Source organism: Rhinopithecus roxellana, chromosome 14 (genome assembly GCF_007565055.1).
Source record: "Rhinopithecus roxellana isolate Shanxi Qingling chromosome 14, ASM756505v1, whole genome shotgun sequence".
NCBI classification, from domain to species: Eukaryota; Metazoa; Chordata; class Mammalia; order Primates; family Cercopithecidae; genus Rhinopithecus; species Rhinopithecus roxellana.
Genome location: NC_044562.1, coordinates 135061153 through 135080508, shown reverse-complemented (window position 1 = coordinate 135080508; position 19356 = coordinate 135061153). Strand labels below are relative to the sequence as shown.

Here is a 19356-nt window from a genome sequence, read left to right as displayed (position 1 = left end):
GCAGACCACATTGCCAAATGCTATTTGATAGCATTTACCTACAATAGAACTTTCAAAACAGTCAATCCTCTTGACCCAGCTGCTGCTTTATCATGAAATAGTCTATATGCTTTGTCATTTAAACAATGCTCACAGCATCTTCACCAATAGTATATTCCATCTCAAAAAATCACTTTCTTTGCTCATCCATAAGAAGCAAATCCTCATCTATTCAAGTTTTATCATGAGATTGCAGCAATTCATCCCCTACCTCATCTTCGGACTCCACTTCTAATAATAGTTCTCTAGCTATTTCCACCCCACCTGTAGTTACTTCCTCCACTGAAGTCTTAAGCCCCTCAAAGTCATCTATGAGGGTTGGAATCAATTTCTTCCAAATTCCGGTTAACGTTGCTACTTTGACCTTCTACTATGAATCGTGACTGTTCTCAATGGCATCTAGAATGGTAAATCCTTTCCAAAAGGTTTTCAACCTACTTTTCCCAGATCCATCAGAGAAATCATCCTCAATGGCCACTACAGTCTTACAAAATATGTTTCTTAAAAAAGACTTGAAAGTCAAAACTACTCCTTGATCCATCAGCTACAGAATTCATATTGTGGCAGCAAACATGAACCTCCTTGCCATCTCTAACAGAGCTCATGGGTGGCAAGATGCATTGATTGTCAATGGGCAGTAATATTCAGAAAGGAATCTTTTTCTAAGCAGTACAACTTAACAATGGGCTTAAAATATTCAGTAAGCTATGCTGTAAACAGATGTGTGGTCATCCAGGCTTTGACGTTCCATTTCTAGAACACAAGTAGGGTAGATTTAGGACCTAGCATTTACAGAATGGTAAATGAGTACTGGCTTCAACTTTATTCTGTAACAAGAGACTCAGTCAGTCCTTTGAAACACTGAAGCCAGGTATTAACTTCATCTATGATAGTTCTAGATGGCATCTTCTTTCAATAGAAGGCTGTTTCATCTACACTGAAAACCTGTTGCTTAGTGTAGCCATTCGTCACTTAGCTAGATAGCTAGATATTCTGTATAACTTGCTGCTTCACTTTGAACTTTTATGTATGAAGATGGCTTCTTTCCTTAAGCTTCATGAACCAACCTGCACTAGCTTCAAATTGTTCTTCTGCAGCTTTCTCACCTCTCTTCTCAGTCTTCACATAATTAAAGAGAATTAGAGCCTTGCTCCGGATTAAGCTTAAGGGAATGTTGTGGCTGGTTTCATGTATCCACACCACTAAAATATTCTTCATATCAACAATAAGGATGTTTCACTTTTTTATCATTTGGATGTTCAATGGAGTAGTACTTTCAATTCCTTCAAGAACTTTTCCTTTGCATTCACAATTTGGCTAATTGGTGCAAGAGGCCTAGTTGTTGGTCTGTCTTGGTTTTTGACATGCCTTCCTCACTAAACTTAATCATTTCTAATTTTTGATTGAAAGTGACAAAAGTGCAACTCCTCCTTGCACTTGATCACTTACAGACCACTGAAGGGTTATTAATTGGTCTAATTTCTATATTGTTGTGTCTCAGTGAACAGGGAGTTCCAAGGAGAGGAAGAGAGATAGGAACGGCCAGTCAGTGGGGCAGAAAGAACCAATATTAATACAGTATCTATCACTTAAGTTTGCTGTCTTAAGTGGATGTGGTTTGTGGCATGCCAAAACAATTACAATACTAAGATCAAAGATCACTGACACCACAACATATATAATAAAAAAACTTTGAATTATTGTGAGAAATACCAAAATATGACACAAAGACACAATGTGAGCACATGCTGGTGGAAAAACGGCACCAACAGAGTTGTTTGATGCAGGGATGCCACAAACCTTCAATTGGACCATTTGCATGTCTTTGTTTCTGAGAAATGTTTATTTAAAAAAATGAATTATTAGGCTGGCTTTTGCTGTTGGGTTCCTGGTTATTCTGGATACCAGGCCCTTGTTGGATGTACAATTTGCAAATATTTTCTCCAATTCTATAGGTTGTCTCTATACTCTGTCAATTGTTTCCTTTGCTGTGTAAAAGCTTTTTAGTTTGATAGTCCCATTCGATTATTTCTGTTTTTGTTGCCCGTACTTTTAAACACCTACCCATAAAATGTTTGCCTAGATCAATATTCTGAAGCATTTCCTCTATGTTCATTTAGCAGTTTTATAGTTTCAGGTCTTACATGTAACTCTCTAATCCATTTGGAGATGATTTTTGTATAAAGTGAGATAACGGTCTGGTTCCATTCTTCTGCAATAGATACCCAGTTTTCTCAGTACCATTTATGGTAAAGGGTGTCTGTTCCCTACTATATGTTCTAGGTGCTGTTGTCAAAATTCAGTTGGCTGTAAATACATGGATTTATTTCTGTGTTCTCTACTCTGTTCTGTTGGGTGTATGTGTCTATTTTAATACCAGTACCATGCAGTTGTGAATACTGCAGCTTCACAGGGTAATTTGATGTCTTCCGTCTTTATTCTCTTGACTCAGTATTGTTTTCACTATTCAGGATCTTTTAGGGTTCCATATGATTTTTTTTTTCTTAGTAGAAACAAGGTCTCACTCTGCCATCCAGGCTGAAGTGCAGTGGTATGATCATAGCACTGCAACCTTAAAGAGCTGGGCTCAAGTGAGGCTCCCACCTCAGCTTCCAGAGTAGGTAGGACTACAAATACATGCCACTATGCCCAGCTAATTTTAAAAAATATTTTTTATAGAGACAGGTCTTGCTATGTTGTGTAGGCTGGTATTAAACGCCTGGCCTCAAGCAATCCTCCTGCCTTGGCCTCCAAAAGCGCTAGGATTACAGGTGTGAGCCACCTGGCTCCCCACCCATATGAATTTTAGAATTGCCTTTTCTATGCCTGTGAAGAATGTCATTGGTATTCTGACAGACATTGCATTGAATCTGTAGAATGCTTTGGGTAGTGTGGTCATTTTCACAATATTAATGTTTCTAATTCATGAGTCTGAGATGTTTTTCTACTTTTTTCTCTGTTCTCTTCAATTTTTTTCCATCAGTGTTTTGTAGTTTTTGTTGTAGAGATATTTCACCTCCTTGGTTAAGTTTATTCCTAAGTATAACATTTGGTAGGTATTGTAAATGAGATTGCGTTATTGATTTCTTTTCCAGCTATTATTGGTGTATAGAAACCTAACTGATTTTTGTACATTAATTATGTTCCCTGCAACTTAACTGAATTCATTTAATAGTTCTAAGAGACTTTTAGTGGAGTCTTTAGGCTTTTCTTTATGACCAGGTTTTCTGCAAAGAAAAACAATTTGACTTCCTGTTTTCCCATATGGATGGCCTTTATTTCATTCTCTTTTGACTGCTCTGGCTAGGACTTCTAGTACTATGTTGAATAAGAGTGGTCAGCACGGGCGTCCTTGTCTTCTTTTAGTTCTTAGAAGAAAAGTTTTCAGCTTTGACCTGTTCTGTATGATGTTAGCGGTGGAACTGTCATTTATGGCCTTGATTGTGTCAAGATATGTTTCACCTGTATCTAATTTGTCGAATTTTTTTTTTTTTATCATGAAGGGATGTTGAATTTTATCAAATGCTTTTTGTGTGTCTCCTGAGATGACTGTATGGTTTTTGGTTTTCAATCTGTTGATGTAAAGTATTTCACTTACTGATATTTGTATGTTAAACTATCCTTGCATCCTGGAAATAAACTCCGCTTGATCACATGGAGACACGTGAAAAGTGTATCTTTTTCGCATATCATTGAATTTGCTTTGCTAGTATTCTGTTGAGGAATTTTGCATCTATGTTCATTAGGAATACTGGCCAGTAGTTTTTTCTGTCTTTTCTTTTTTTTTTTTCAGGCAGGTCTCACACTGTCGCCCAGGATGAACTTCTGAGCACAAGTGATCCTCCTGCCTCAGTCGCCTGAGTACCTAGGACTACAGGCATGTGCCACCACACCTGGATAATTTTTTCTTTTTTTGTTGTTAGTTGATTTTTATCACTTCAAAAAATAGAAGCTTCAATTTGTTGATCCTTTGTATTATTTTTACAGTCTCTAGCTGATTTAGTTCTGCTCTGATCTTGATTGTTTTTTCTTCTACTAAATTTGGGGCTTGGTTTGTTCTGGCTTTTCTAGTTCCTTGAGATGTATCGTTAAACTGCTTATTTGAGCTCTTTCTACTTTTTTGATGTAAGCATTTATTGCTATAAACAGCCCTCTTAGCAATGCTATTGCTGTATCTCATAGGTTCTAGTATATTATGTTGCTGTTTTTGTTTCAATACATTTTTTTATTTCTGTCTTAATTTCTTAATTGACCCAATGGTCTTTCAGGAGAGTGTTGTTTAATTTCCATGTATTTGTACAGTTTCCAAAGTTCCTTGTTATTGATTTCTAGTTTTATTCCATTGTGGTCTGAGAAGATACTGGATATAATTACTATTTAAAAATTTTTTGAGACTTGTTTTGTGGCCTAACATATGGTCTTTCCTGAAGAGTATTCCACGTGCTGGGGTAAAGAATACATATTCTGCAGCTGTTGGATAAAATGTTCTTTAAATGTTTATTAGGTTCCTTTGGTCTACAGTGTAGGTTAAGTCCAATGTTTATTTTCTGTCTAGATGATCTGTCCAGTGGTGAATCTAGTGTGCTGAAGTCCCCAACTACTATTGTACTGGAGTCTGTTTCTCTATCTTTAACAATATTTACTTCATGTATCTGGGTGCTCCAGTGTTAGGTACATATTTTCAACTGTTATATCCTTTTGCTGAATTGATCCCTTTATCATTTGATATTGACCTTCTTTGTCTCTTTTTATGGTTTTTTTACAAAGTATATTTTGTCTAAAATAACTGCTTCTGTATGCTTTTAGTTTCCATTTACATGGGATTTTTCCTTCCCTTTACATTTAGTCTATTGTGCCTTTTTATAGGTGAAGTTGAGTTTCTTGTAGGTAGCATAGAATTGGGTCTTGATTTTTTACATACATTCAGCCAGTGTCTAAGTTCTAATTGGAATTTAAACCATACACATTCAGTGTTGTTAAGTGATATGTAAAGATTTATTCTTGTTATTTTGCTAATTATTTTCTGATTGTTTTGTATATCCTTTATTCCTTTCATCCACTCTTATTGTTTCCCTTGATTATTTGGTGTGCCTGGTTTTTTTTTTTTTTTTTTTTTGTAGTAATAACCTTTGACTCCTTTCTTTTTCTCATCTACTCTAGATGTATCTTATCTGCTCTGCCAGGGAATTTTGTACTTTCGTGCATTTTCATTATAGTGTATAGTACCCTTTCACTTCCAGATATAGGGCTGCCTTAAGCATTTCTTATAGGATCCATCTAGTGGCAATGCATTCTCTCGGTTTTTGCCTATCTGAGAAAGACTTTATTTCTACTTCATTTTTGAAGGATAGATTTGCTTGCGTGATGTATCCTCAGTCAGCATTTTTATTGGTTTAGCTGCACTTTGAATATATCACCATATTCCCTCCTGGCCTGTAAGGTTTTTGATTAGGAATCTGCCATTGGTCTGATGGGGATTCCATTATGTGTGACTTGATCCTTTCCTCTTGCTATTTTTTGACTTATGTCTTCGATTTTCAACAATTTGACTACAAAGTGCCTTGGAGGAGACCTTTTTGGGTTGAATGTCTATGGGGTTCTTTGAGCTTCTGGTATCTTAATGTCTCTACTTCTTGCAAGAGTTGGGAAGCTTTCAGCTAGTATTTTCCTAAATAGGTATTTTTTATGCCTTTGCCCAACTCTTCTGAAATTTTCAAAATTCAAATATTTGGCTGCCTTACAGTGTTCCATTTGTCATTCAGGCTTTTTTATCCTTTGAAAAAAATTACTAGGTTGTTTCCAAAGACCTGTCTTCAAGTTCAAAATTATTTTTACCTCTTAATCTAGTCTATTGTTGATGCTTTCTACTGTATTTTTTACTTCATTCACTTAACTCAGTTCCAAGATCTGTTGGCTTTTTTTTTTTTTAAATATCTTTCAGCTGAATTTCTCATTCAGATTATGAATTGTTTTCTTGATATCTCTGTATTGTCTAGCTGTCTTATATCTCATTGCATTTTTTAAATATCATTATTTTATTTTTCAGGCATTTCATGATTTCTTCTGTCCTTACGTTGGTATCTGCACATCTGGTGTAACAGGTGCTTCTTCCAATTTTATGAATTGGCTGTGATAGGAACAAACTTTTTCTTCTGATGTACCTATAGTGTTGGCTGGATTGGATAGGGTGCTCTGGCTTTGGTTCTGGGTGGGTGAAGTAGCATAGTCTTCACATTATTTATTTGGCTCTAATCAGTGTCAGAGGTGTCTGTGAGTTCCTCAGTGGGTTAGGGTGTAGAGGCTGTGGTGAAGCTGTACTGGGCATGGAAATGCCAGGTAGGCTGGTTCAGGGGCACCAGCTGTGGTGATGGCAGGCTGGGCATGCCAGTTCTTGGGTCTCCAGGTGGTACGCATGGCACCAATAGTATCAGTGGGCTACCCCTTGGGGTCCTGAGCTGTGCATGTGGGGGACAGCAGTGGTAGAGGCAGGGTGGAGGGGTCAGTCCCTGGGCCCCTGGGAAGTGCCCACAGGTGCCAGTGGCAGGCAAGGGAGGTCCATTATTGAGCCCCTGAAAGGTGTGTGTGTGTGTCAGTAGCTGCAGGTATGGCCAGCCAATGCCTAGACCCCAACAGTGCCTGGAGATGGTGGATGAGGGCGAGGCACTTCTATTGTCAGGCCCTTGGATGTTGTGTGAGGGCCCTCACAGTTGTAAGTGGGGTAGGTCAATCTCTAGGTTCCTGAATGACATATACAGATGCCAACAGCTGAGATGGTCCTGTGTTCAGGCCCTTGATGTTGTCACTGGTGACGGTGGACAGGGCATGTAAATGTCCATGTCCCTGGAAGGTGTGCTCAGGTAGGCCAGTCCTTAGCCTCCCTGAAGGCACGTGCAGCTGTACAGTGGTCCTGCTGCTGGACGATGAGTTGCTGTCAATGGTAATGTTCCCGTGCAGGCAACTCTGAGGCTGTGGTAAGCACATGCTTCATCTCCCTTTACAACGGGTACAGCCTCCCTGGCACACCACACTGCCCATTTCCCAGGGTGAATGACAATGTAAGAGATACAGTTTTGAGGACCTAAGCTGCATCCTGGGTGCAGTTAGTATTGCAACTTTGCAGACCTCTGTGTGGACACGGAGGGTTGTCAGTGGGGTCTGAGAGATGTGGAAATGCAGGAGCTACTGGGCCTCACTGCAGGATGTATTCTGATGTGGGCTGAGCTCTCAAAATGGCACTGTGTTGCAACTGCCTGGGTTTTAGGGGGTGTGGAGAGGGAGTGCAAACTCCCTCTCTGAAACAATGCCATGGTGTGGACTTCAGGCAGCTCCCTATGCTAGTCTCACGGCCCATGAGGGCCAAGGGGCTCTCTCATGTAAGTAGGACTGCAGTAATCTTTGGTGCAAATGTGAACTATTGAGGATTTCTTGCTTACCTTTTCCCTGCAATGGGCAATTCCTCCTGGCTCTCAGGTGATCCTGGCTAGGCAGGCTACTTTGCTTCCCTCTCCTTCTGTGTCTCCGAGGTTCCCTGTCACTTCCTTGCTGAATTCTTCTGTTCTTTTTTAAATGTTCTATTCATTGTGTGTTTATCTACTTGCTGATTTGGTCCTCTCTGTGGAAGACACCAGTGCCTCTGTGACTCTAGTCAGCCATTTTGAAGCTCCCTCCCTGCTTTCTTTTCTTTCTGTAGATCCAGATTCCTGTCTTATATTATTTTCCTTTTCTGTGAAGAACTTCTTTTAACATTTTTCACAAGGCAGGTTTACTGGCAACAAATTCCACCAATTTTTTTTTTTTTTTTTTTTGAGACGGAGTCTTGCTCTGTCGCCCAGGCTGGAGTGCAGTGGCCAGATCTCAGCTCACTGCAAGCTCTGCCTCCAGGGTTTATCCCATTCTCCTGCCTCAGCCTCCTGAGTAGCTGGGACTACAGGCGCCCGCCACCTCGCCCGGCTAGTTTTTTGTATTTTTTAGTAGAGACGGGGTTTCACGGTGTTAGCCAGGATGGTCTCGATCTCCTGACCTCGTGATCCGCCCGTCTCGGCCTCCCAAAGTGCTGGGATTACAGGCTTGAGCCACCGCGCCTGGCCTCCACCAATTTTTGTTTGTGTGTGTGAAAATCTTTATTTCTCTTAAACTTCTGAAGGATAACTTTGCTATAGACTTCTGGGTTGGTGGGTTTTTTTCTTTCAACACTGTAACCAAAATATTTCACTCCCGTTTCTTCTTGCTTACATGGTTTCTGAAGAGAAATACAACATATTTTTTATCTTGTTCCCTGGGTTAAATGTGCTTTTTATGTTTTGCTCTTTAAAAGATTTTCTGATTATCTGCAGCGTGACTATGATATGTGTAAGTGTGGATTTTTGGGTTATTTAATCTGCTAGGTGTTCTCTGAACGTTCTGGATCTGCAATTCGGTGGCTGTCATGAATTTTGGAAAACTATCAGCCATTATTTTTTCAGATATTTATTTCTTCTGTTTTCTCTCTTTATTCCCATCACGTCTTAAATACTGTTAATTCCTTTTTCCCATCACTTTTCAGTTTTTGAAGTTTCTATTGACATATCTTCAAGATCACTCATTTTTTTCTCATGTATAATCTACTGATAAGACCAAAGGCATTCTTTATTTCTGTTGCAATGCATTTGATTTCCAGCATTCCTGTTTAATTCTTCCTCATAAGGTTTCCTAAGGTTTCCATCTCTGTGCTTACATTTCCATCTGTTCTTGTACATTATACACTTTTTCCATATACTTTTCCCTTAGAATATTAATTACAGTTATTTTAAAGTTCTGGTATAATACTTCCAAAATTTCTTCCATATCTGGGTCTGGTTCTCATCCTTGCTTTGTTTCTTCAAACTGTGTTTCCGCCTTTTTTTTTTTTGCTAAATGCTGGATATGATATACTGGGTAAAAGAAATAAATAAATATGCCTTTGGTGTGAAGTTTTATGTAGACCTGGCAAGGCATAAGGCTATGTTTAATGTTTGTGTAAACACTCTGTAGGTGTCAGAGGTTATAATTTTCTCTATCTTTGTTTTTCACATCCCTGCTGTCTTTGGGTTTCCCTAAGGGACTCCTAAATAATCTGAGCCTTACAGTTATTTTAATTGTGATTCCCTGTTATTATTCACGAGCCATGTTGACGTGGCAGTAAGGTGTGGGATAGGGAGGAATCATTCTTTCATCCTGTAATTAGGTCTTTGTGGTTTAGTGGTCTGTGCCTCTTGGCTGCAATCTTGGGTGCTTCTCAGGTCAACCCCTCCTTAGGTGAGATAAGAAAGCAGGAGGGGTCTAAATTGGGTATTTCCATTCTACCACTTTGGTTAAACTCTGATAAAACCCACACTGGTTAGATGCTGGTAAAATAGTTTGCCCTGGGGGCAAATCTTTGTTAAAAAGACTGGAAAACTCTGATCATCTTTAAAAAATTCCATACAAGAAAAATTCATAAGTAAGAAGTTTTAATAAGTAATTTTGAAATAAACTATTTTGGTGTCTTCCGGTAGGTTCTAACCAAGTGGGATAAAGTATAAAATTTATCTTACAAGTAAAATGACAACATTAAAATAGTTCAACAGCCACTGTCTTTAATATAAATTATTATATTTGATAATACAGTGGTAAACATAAAAGTATCAATGGATGTTCTTACCATGGAAAGGTATTCATTCGTACCCTGTTCTTATAAATCAGAATTCCTCCTGACATCACTCCAATCATAATTTCATTGTTACTCTGATCCTTCAAAAAAATGAATAAAAACATGATAAATCTAAATTAATGGGCTTTGTTAGAGATATATTTTAAAAATAGGATTCTTTTTTTTTAAACTAAACATGGCATTTTCAAAGGTTGCAAAGAACTGAATACTAATTAGAAACTCAAATGGTAATTATTACAAAATAAAAATAAAGAACAAATTTTAAACCAAACTGAAATGTCTTACTAAAATTCTTTAATCTAAAGCAAAATGGATCTCAGGATTTCCCACAATTTATGACTAGAACTGACTCTTTGGAATAGGAACCTAGAATTAAGAAATCAGAGACCTCTGTCTTTGGTAGAATGATGACTTAGTATTCATTTTACCATTCCTAAAACTATTACAATCCATTTACTAAGTAATTGTGATGCTAACATCACAAACATGAATAAAACATGTAGGAATTCAGAGTTTGGTGAAAGGGAACCCAATAAAGTGATATTTACAACATATGAGAAGTCCTATAACTAATATGATACATTAGAAACATCATGAGAGTATACAATAGAGAACAATTCTTAGAGAGTTTAGAAGACCCCAGAGAAGAACATTTGAATTGTACCTTGAAGAATGAGTGAGAGTTTGCATACTAAATGACCCAATTTGAATAGCTAACCTACACTAATGAGAGAATGGGTAGAATAAAAATACGTTTCTTAGATGCTAATTTACCTTGAAACCATTTTGCTTTATTTAAAAGATTCTACAAGTAACCTAATACAGAAGGCACACTTTTACCACCTACCATTCATTTAATCAGAAGACAGAACTTACTAAATAAAATATAAACTAGATTTTAACATTGTCTTCCTAGAACAAATACCTTATAGTATCAATAACTTCTAATGAAATAAAATCTTATTAATCTGTTAGGTAAGATAATACATAAATGGTCAAATGCAACAGTGTATATTAGTTTGCGTGGCTGCTTTTGACTTGCAATAATCAACATTATTTCAGTACACCATTATTAGAGTATTAAAAAGCATGTTTTAAAGGACATCAATTAGAAGTTTGGATCAAGATGTAAGACTGAGCCTCAATGATGCAAGAGTAAATATATACTCCTACTAGCCTATCTGCTCCCAACCTCATAAAACATTATAGAAGATATACATTAGGGAAGAAATACACAAAGCAAAAGAATCTGTAATATTTAATATGTTATCAATGGATCAGACATCTTGAGGAATCCTTAAAGATATAAAGTGCTAAGACTAGATTTACTGAGAAGAAAAAAAAAAATTCATAAAACCACAGCCCAAACTATGTAGGAAAGAGACTGCTCTATGTGGAGGTAAAAACAGAAACGAAATTTTCAATTTTCAGGTACGAGTTCAGTTACCATAGATAAAAGAATTAAGAGGGGCCTGCAAATTACTGTCAGGATAATCAGGTAGGGAGCAGCTGTGATAATTAACTCCTAACAGTCCCACAATCCCACTCCAACTGGATTCAACTATAGGAAATTAAAGTGCGAAGCCTGTCTAAAACAGCAATTGTGGACAGTAGGTCCAAAAATTTAGAATTAAGCGTAATCCTCAGAAGGGATGAACAGAGAATCCCAAACTGAAAGAGGCAAACTATAGGCACACTGTAACTGGCTTTGTATTCCTTCCCACCTTAACCATCACGTAAGGCAGGCTAGAGTACAGAGAAATAGCATTCGCAACCAAGTGAAACAGAAATCACAAATACAAAAGAGGGTACAGAACCAAAAAATCACCAAGTGTTTGTGGAAAGCTAATACCAAACCCAAAAAACAGAGAAGCCAATCAAGATACAATCATAGTAGAAAAACAAGTTTAAAAAATAATATATTCAGAAATATGTAGGAACTCAAGTTTCAAATTATAGATATCTAGACTGAAGTGGTCGTTCCCAAGGCATTCCTAGAGGTGGGTAAGATAAATGAGAGACCAAGTATGATAGCCTTCATGGACACAAATGTTATTAATTCCAATGTCTAGAAAAATACACTTTGATCATCTTAATTTAAAATATCTTATTTTGCTTTTCTTCATATCACCTATTAATACTATACTATACATTTAATAAATAAATTATTCACTAGAACTATTTATTGGATTCTTAGGCATAGAAAGAAGTACGTTGTACTCTTTTGCGGCATGAATGGTTCCCTATTATTGTCTGTATGAAAATGTCTTAGCTGTTCAGCTTGGGATCCAAGGCCTTTATACAACCATTCCCATTTAATCTCTCCTTCCTAACTGGTAAAAATCTTCTACTCTAGCTAGGTCATTTTTATGACGTGTTTTGTGTGCCCACAACTCCGTGTTAAACCTGTTCTCATATCTCTGTTCGTATCTTCCTGCCAAATCAAGCCAAACCAAACCAAAGTCTAGATTACATCCATCTTCTCAGTAAAAACTTTATTAGCCCACATCTACATATTTCTCTCATATTTATCTGTTTCTTAAACCGCATATCTGAAAGACCTAATTATTGTAGAGATAAGGGCTGATATTGTTCATAACAGTGTCTTTCCAACTACATGTAGAAAAGGACCAGTTATGTTTTCTGTTTTTGTTGTTTAAGTTTCCAATCTGTCAGCTACTGATGCTTTTGCAAATCACACTAACATGCTTTATGTCAGACTGCTATAAAAGCAGCTAAATCTTACACTTAATTTCTGTATGTGTCTCTTCATGGACCAACTACAATTTACTCCATGGATCGTACTTGGAACATCAATGAACAATTATATCATTTCACACTCCTCCAAAGAGCCTACTTCTCAAATACGTTATTTGATTTCTGATGGTAATTTTATGCTTACACTTAGCCAGTCATATTACTAGAGAATGTTTGATATAAAATCAGATTATAAAGATTTCTGATGAGCTTTAACTATGTAGTTACCTTTGGAACTAAGATTAAATGATAATTAAAGGGGAGAATTTATAATATGCAGTGGCTATATGATTTGAAAATGTAAATTCAGAGCAACTATGAAAAAAGAAAAAGGGAGATACAAATTTTAAAAGTTAAAAATTTTCATTGTTCTAGTAATAACTGATATGGTAATTATAAGTACTACTTTTAATTACAGGATAGCATGAAGCAAATAAATAATTATAGGATATGTGAACTGTAGAATTCCTTGAGCTCTAAGTACCAAAACATTCTGTGTATCTCAATATAGATATAGAAACTAGTATAAATTCCCAACTCTGTTCACTTAAAAAGCCTAGAAATAGTGACCAACCCAGTAGGAATAACCATCCTTAGCACCCACACTGAGATTTTTGAAATATCATTTTCCATTAAAAGGGCTTCTTGGAGAAATGGCTCATTTCATGTCTGTGGCAAAACATCTTAAAAATACTAGATAGCATAAAAGCTATCAAAGACTAGACCAAGATCATGTCAAAAGGACTTAGGAGGCTGGGTGCGGTGGTTCATGCCTGTAATCCCAGCACTTTGAGAGGCTGAGGCAGGCGGATCACTTGAAGTCAGGATTTTGAGACCAGCCTGGTCAACATGGTGAAACTCCATCTCTATCAAAAACAAACAAACAAACAAAAACAAAAATTAGCTGGGTGTGGTCGTGTGCACCTTTAGCTATTTAAGAGGCTGAGGTGGGAGAATCACTTGAACCCAGGAGGCAGAGGTTGCAGTGAGCCGACATTGCCCCACTATACTTCAGCCTGGGTGACAGAGTAAGACCCTGTTTCAAAAAAAAAAAAAAAAAAAAGACTTACGAGCCAAAAGAAGACCACCTCCACTGGTAACCAAAGATGGGCTAATTTGAGCTTCAATACGGAGAATAACTATACTGTATTAAATCTTATCAGTAATATCTAATCTACCGCTTCATATTCATTACCTTGAAAACCAGGTAAATAAAGGAAAGAATCAAACATTCTTTTCCATGCATTGTCTATATGAACTATACCACTGGGTAACTGAACAGTAAAAGAAAGAAAAGGACCCCTTATAAAATCATTCCAGCAAATAAAAAACAAAAATATATTAGGATATCTCCATTTTGCAGCTTCCAATAAATTAATGGATCTAGGCATCCAGCATAAATGGCTGCTAGCACAGAATAAGAGCAAAACCCAGGCATTATGCACTGCCTGAAAAAAGAACGTAACAGAGATTAATCTTGAATCTGAACATGCTGCTAGATCAAGCTGCCAATCTGCAGGAGATAGAGAGGACAGCAAATCATGTTGAATTATATTATGAATATGTGATCAAGTAAAATCCAGACTGTAAGAAACTACAGGTAAAATAATCCAGTGCTTTACAGGTAAATTCTAAGCACAAGAGAAGAAGCAACAACCTGTAGATTAAAAAGAGAGGTCTTAGTTACCGTGAGTCAAACAAAATACACCAAACAGCAAGATCAAGCTACAGTTTCTAGCAAGGCACACTTGGATAATAAAAATTATTTTAAAAAAAAATACTATGTAGGAAGGAGCTCTTATTGGGAAAAGGTTTCCGGAGTAGCTGGCAACATTCTACCACTTGAACTGGGTGGTAGTTACAAGGATGTCTGCCTTACAGTAATTCAGTAAGATATACATACCTATCTGTGTTTTATTTTACAACCGTATGTTTAAAAAGAGCAGGAAAAAATGATATTTAAACTGAATATGAATAGATGTTCTAACATGTTCTGCACATACCCTAATTGTTCATTTCACTTTCTCTTGTGATGTATAGACTGCCATCCCCTCCTTTATTTCTTGAGACAGAGTCTCGCTCTTGTCGCCCAGCCTGCAGTGCAGTGGTGCGATCTCGGCTCACTGTAACCTCCACTCCCAGGTTCAAGCAATTCTCCTGCCTCAGCCTCCTGAGTAGCTGGGATTACAGGTGCCCACCACCACCCCCGGCTAATTTTTGTACTTTTAGAGATGGGGTTTCGCCATGTTGGCCAGGCTGGTCTCAAACTCCTGACCTCAGGTGATCCACCCACCTCCGCCTCCCAACATCCCCTCCTTTCTTTGGAGACTACTATACTATACACAAACTAATTACCTAGGGTACTTAAATATTCTGACCTCTCTATTATCACATGTTAATAGTACAATAACCCAAACCCACTCAATATTATGATGTACATAAGAACAACATTAATTTTAAGTGGTGGAGACAGCTGTTAATTTTCTTAATTACTTTTAATTATAAAACAATTTCAAAACAATATATAACAATTGCAAATATCAAATAAGAAGTCAAAGACTTCCCCTGTCACCTTCCCTGCCTCCCTCCCTCATTCCCAGAGATAACCACTACTAACACTTTGGTGTCCTATATCTTTACACAACCTTTTCTAACACATCTATAAATATTTTAAAGAATGGAGTTTCGGTAATGGAAGTGAGCAAAGATTATATTCATATTAATATCTGCCCCCCAAAAGGTTTGTACAAATTTATATTTCAAGAATGTATTAGAGTGTCCACTTTACCATACTCAGACAAAAAAATGGATATTTTTAAACCTTTGAACTTTTGCTAATCCGATAAAATTGGTATCTCCTGGTTTTCATTATTAGTGACAAGTACATAATATTGGTCACCTATATTTCTCCTGTGAAATGTTTATTATATTTGTATGCCATATGTTTCTACTCACAAGTTTAAAAAAATTATTCCTTTGGGGAACTCTTTATAAAACATGAATATTAAAAAATTCTCTGTAACATATGTTGAAATTATTTTCCTTTATCCTGTAGCAGTTATGTTCTTTTCCAATATATCATTTGTTCAAAATTTTCATGCCTATTTTTAATGTAGTTAGACATAAAGGCTTATACATTCATTAATGATGAAAAAAATGTTTGTATGCTTTACATAGGCCTAATGGAGTATGAGAATGCAAACAAATTATTCAGTGAAAATGAAAACAATTAGTGACCTATTTATGCTTTCACAAAGATGCCTGATACAGAAAGATGGCTGACTAAAAATAAAATGATGCTATGTCACAATGAGTGAAAGCACACATCAGAATTGTGGAAAACCACTATGTGATTTGATTACAGTAGAGTGATATGGATAAAGTCATATGTATAGCTCCAATCTGAGAAAAGAGTTCCTTTCTCTGTGCCAAGAGATTACATTTGTAAATTATTTGATCATTTTAATGGATCTGTCAAAAAGTCTTCAAATACATTCAGGTTAAAAATGAGGTTTTGGAAAGAAGTTATAAACTGGCTCTTAATACAGAAATAGGGATTATATGGCCATGTTACTTAACTTTTCCGTGTCTCATTTCCCTCATCGGTAAAGTGGAGATAATAATACTCCTGTCTCACAAGGCTGTTGTAAGGATTAAATTGGATTAATACATATAAAGCCCTAAGAAGGATGGCTGGGACGTAGTAAATGCTATATAGGTGTTTCCTGTTATTATTATCTGTGTCCTGTGGAGCAAAAGCCCTCAAAATTACTGTTCTCAGTTTTTTTTTTTGGTATTCTCTCATCACTCTTTGGCCATCACTGCACCTCCAAAACTGCTCCTGAAAAGTCACCAGTGATCTCCACTTTTCTAATCCAGTTCTCTGTCCTTATTTTATTTGACCTAACAGCATCATCCAACAAAGCTGACTGCTCCTGATTTACTTGGCTTCAGAGACACATATTTGTGTCTTTGATAGAAAGAAAGGCTCTCCTTTCTGAATGGCTGCTCCTTCTTGGTCTCCTTTCCTGGTTCTTCTTCATCTCTTCAAATTCTAAACATTGAAGTGTTCCAACTTTGAGGACCTATTCTCTTCAATACCTACTAAATTTACTCCCTCAGTGCTCTCATCTCATGATTTTAACTATTAACTATAAGCTAACAATTCCCAAATGTATTATTTCTAGTCCAGACTTTTCCTCTCACCTCCAGGTCCGTAAATTGAAATGCCTAGCCCTCTTTCATGAGGATTTATGTCTCTTCAAATTTAATATATCCCAAGATAAATTCTTGACTTACACTCCTACTAAACCTGCTTCTCCCAGGTCTTTCCCAACTTAGTAAAAGTTCAGGCCAAAAGCTTTGAAATAATTATCAAATCCTTTTTTTCCTCACACCCATAGCCAGTACACATCAGTAAAAGCTGTCACTTCCATATTCAAAATATATTCAAAATCTGATTACTGTCCACCACCCCAATACTATAGGAACTATTACCTTTCACCAGGATCACTATAACAGTGTCTTCCCTTAGTATCTTACAGTATACTCTCAAAACAAAAGTCATTGTTATATTTTAAAAACGTAAATCACAACAAGTCTTTTATTGCTTCAAAACTCTCTAATGGTTTTGATTATAATTAAAAGCCAAAGTCCTTAAAATGTTTTATAAAGATGTGGTGGCTCATGTCTGCAGTCCCAGCACTTTGGGAGGCCAAGGCAGGTAAGATTGCTTGAGCTGAGAAGTTTGAGACCAGCCTGAGCAACATAGCAAGATTCCATCTCCACTTAAAAAAAAAAAATTCAGCCAGCATGGTGACATGTGCCTGTGGTCCCAGCTACGTGGAAGGCTGAGGTGGGTGGGTCACTTGAGCCCGAGAGACCAAGGCTGCAGTGAGCTGAGATGGCACCAATGCACTGCAACCTGGATGACAGAGCAAGACTCTGCCTCAAAAGAAAGAAAGAAAGAAAAAAAAGGCTTATAAAGTTCTTGTCTGCTTAGATCTCGTCTCCTAATACTCTCCTCTCCTTGCTCGCACTACACAAGCCATACTCAACTCTTAGCTATTATTTGAACTGCTATATATACTATTTCACTGCTCTTTCCTCTGCTTAGAATAATATCCTCCCAGATGTTTACATGGCTCTTTCAGATCTGTTTACCTTCTCAGTGAGACCTTCCCTGATACCTCATTTGTTTAATTCCCCATTCTCAGCTTAACTTTTCTTCATAGCATCTATCAATATCTGACATATTACCTACTTAATTTTTTAAAAGAACCGAAGTACTACATAGTAAAATGCACAATTCTTAAATGTACAACTCAAAATTTTACACACATACATACATGTTCTTATTTACACTCCAACATAACCATCACAAACTAATATATAGAACATTTTGAAAAACCCAGAAAGCTCCCTCATGAGTCTCCCAGTTAATAAACATTCCTTCAGAATTGACCGCTATTCTGACTTCTATCAATAAAGATTGGTATTTTGCCAGTTACTGAACCTCAATGGAATCAAACAGTACATACTCTGATATACCCATAATTGTTCATTTAGAGTTTTGTTTCTTGCTCCCCAGAATGCAAGCTTTGGGAGGGTTGAATTTTATCTACTTTACTCACTGCTATATATACGATGTCTATAAATGAGACCATATTACTGCATGCAGCCAGAATCGAAGTCTATGGACCCTACTCAACCCAAACCATAGATAAATTTTCAGGAAAAAGTCCTCCCCTACAAAAGCAAATTCAAATATAAGAAGCAGCAACTATTGCATCAGATGCACAGATACAATGTAAGCACATAGGAAACATGAAATAGCAAGAAAATACAGTATCTCCAAAGGAATACAATAATTCTCCAGCAACAGATCTTAATCAAAAAGAAAATTTCAAAATCCCAGCATGAAATAAGTAATTCAAATTGTTAACTTTAAAGCTCAGTGAGACACAAGAGAATTCTGAAAAACAATACAAATAAGTCAGGAAAGCTATTCAGGGTATGAATGAGAAATTTACCAAAGAGATATTTTTTTAAAGAACCTAATAAAAATTCTGAAGCTGGTTCATGCTTGTAATCCCAGCTCTTTGAGAGGCCAAGGTGGGTGGATCACCTGAGGTCAGGAGTTGGAGACCAGCCTGTCCAACGTGGTGAAACCCCCTCTCTACTAAAAATACAAAAATTAACCAGGCATGGTAGCGTGTGCCAGTAATTCCAGCTACTCGGGAGGCTGAGGCATGAGAATCGCTTGAATCTGGGAGGTGGAGGTAGCAGTGAGCTGAGATCACACCACTGCATTCCAAGCTGGGCAACAGAGCAAGACTCTGTCCCCCCCGCCCCCCCCAAAAAAAAAAAAAAAAATCTGAAACTGGAGAATTCACTGAAAAAAAATTCAAAATACATTTGAAAACTTCAACAACAGACTACATCAGTCCAAAGAATGAAACTTGGAACTTGAAGACAAGTCTTTCAGAATAATCCAGTCAAACAAAATTAAAGAAAAGAGATGAAAAAAGAATGAGCAAAACCTTCCTGAAATTTGAGGCAAGATAAGGTGACCAAATTTACATATTATTTGTATCCCCAAGGGCAAAGAAACAAAGAAAGGATTAGACATTCAGATACAGGAAGCTCAATGATCTCCAAGCAGATATAACGTAAAGAGGTGTTCTCCATGGCACCATTATAATCAGACTGTCTAAAGTCAAACTTCAGGAGCAAATCCTAAAAGTAGCAAAAGTGTCTCATCACCTACAAAGAAAACCCCACCAGTCTAACAGTGAATTTCTCAGCAGAAACTTTACAGGCCAGAAGACAATGGAATGATATATTGAAAGTGCTGAAAGAAAAAACCTGCCACTCAAGAATACAATATCTAT

General features: G+C 37.0%; 1 protein-coding gene across 5 annotated transcripts in view; it reads right to left on the bottom strand.

Annotated features, from left to right (window-relative positions):
* PTPN4 (protein tyrosine phosphatase non-receptor type 4) overlaps nt 1-19356 on the bottom strand; it is a 235143-nt gene that overhangs the window by 66668 nt on the left and 149119 nt on the right. For all 5 annotated transcript variants that reach the window (XM_030916377.1, XM_030916380.1, XM_030916381.1 and 2 more), the window contains one exon: nt 9698-9786. In XM_030916377.1, coding sequence (XP_030772237.1) covers nt 9698-9786 — 89 coding nt within the window. The remainder of the gene's footprint in view (nt 1-9697; nt 9787-19356) is intronic.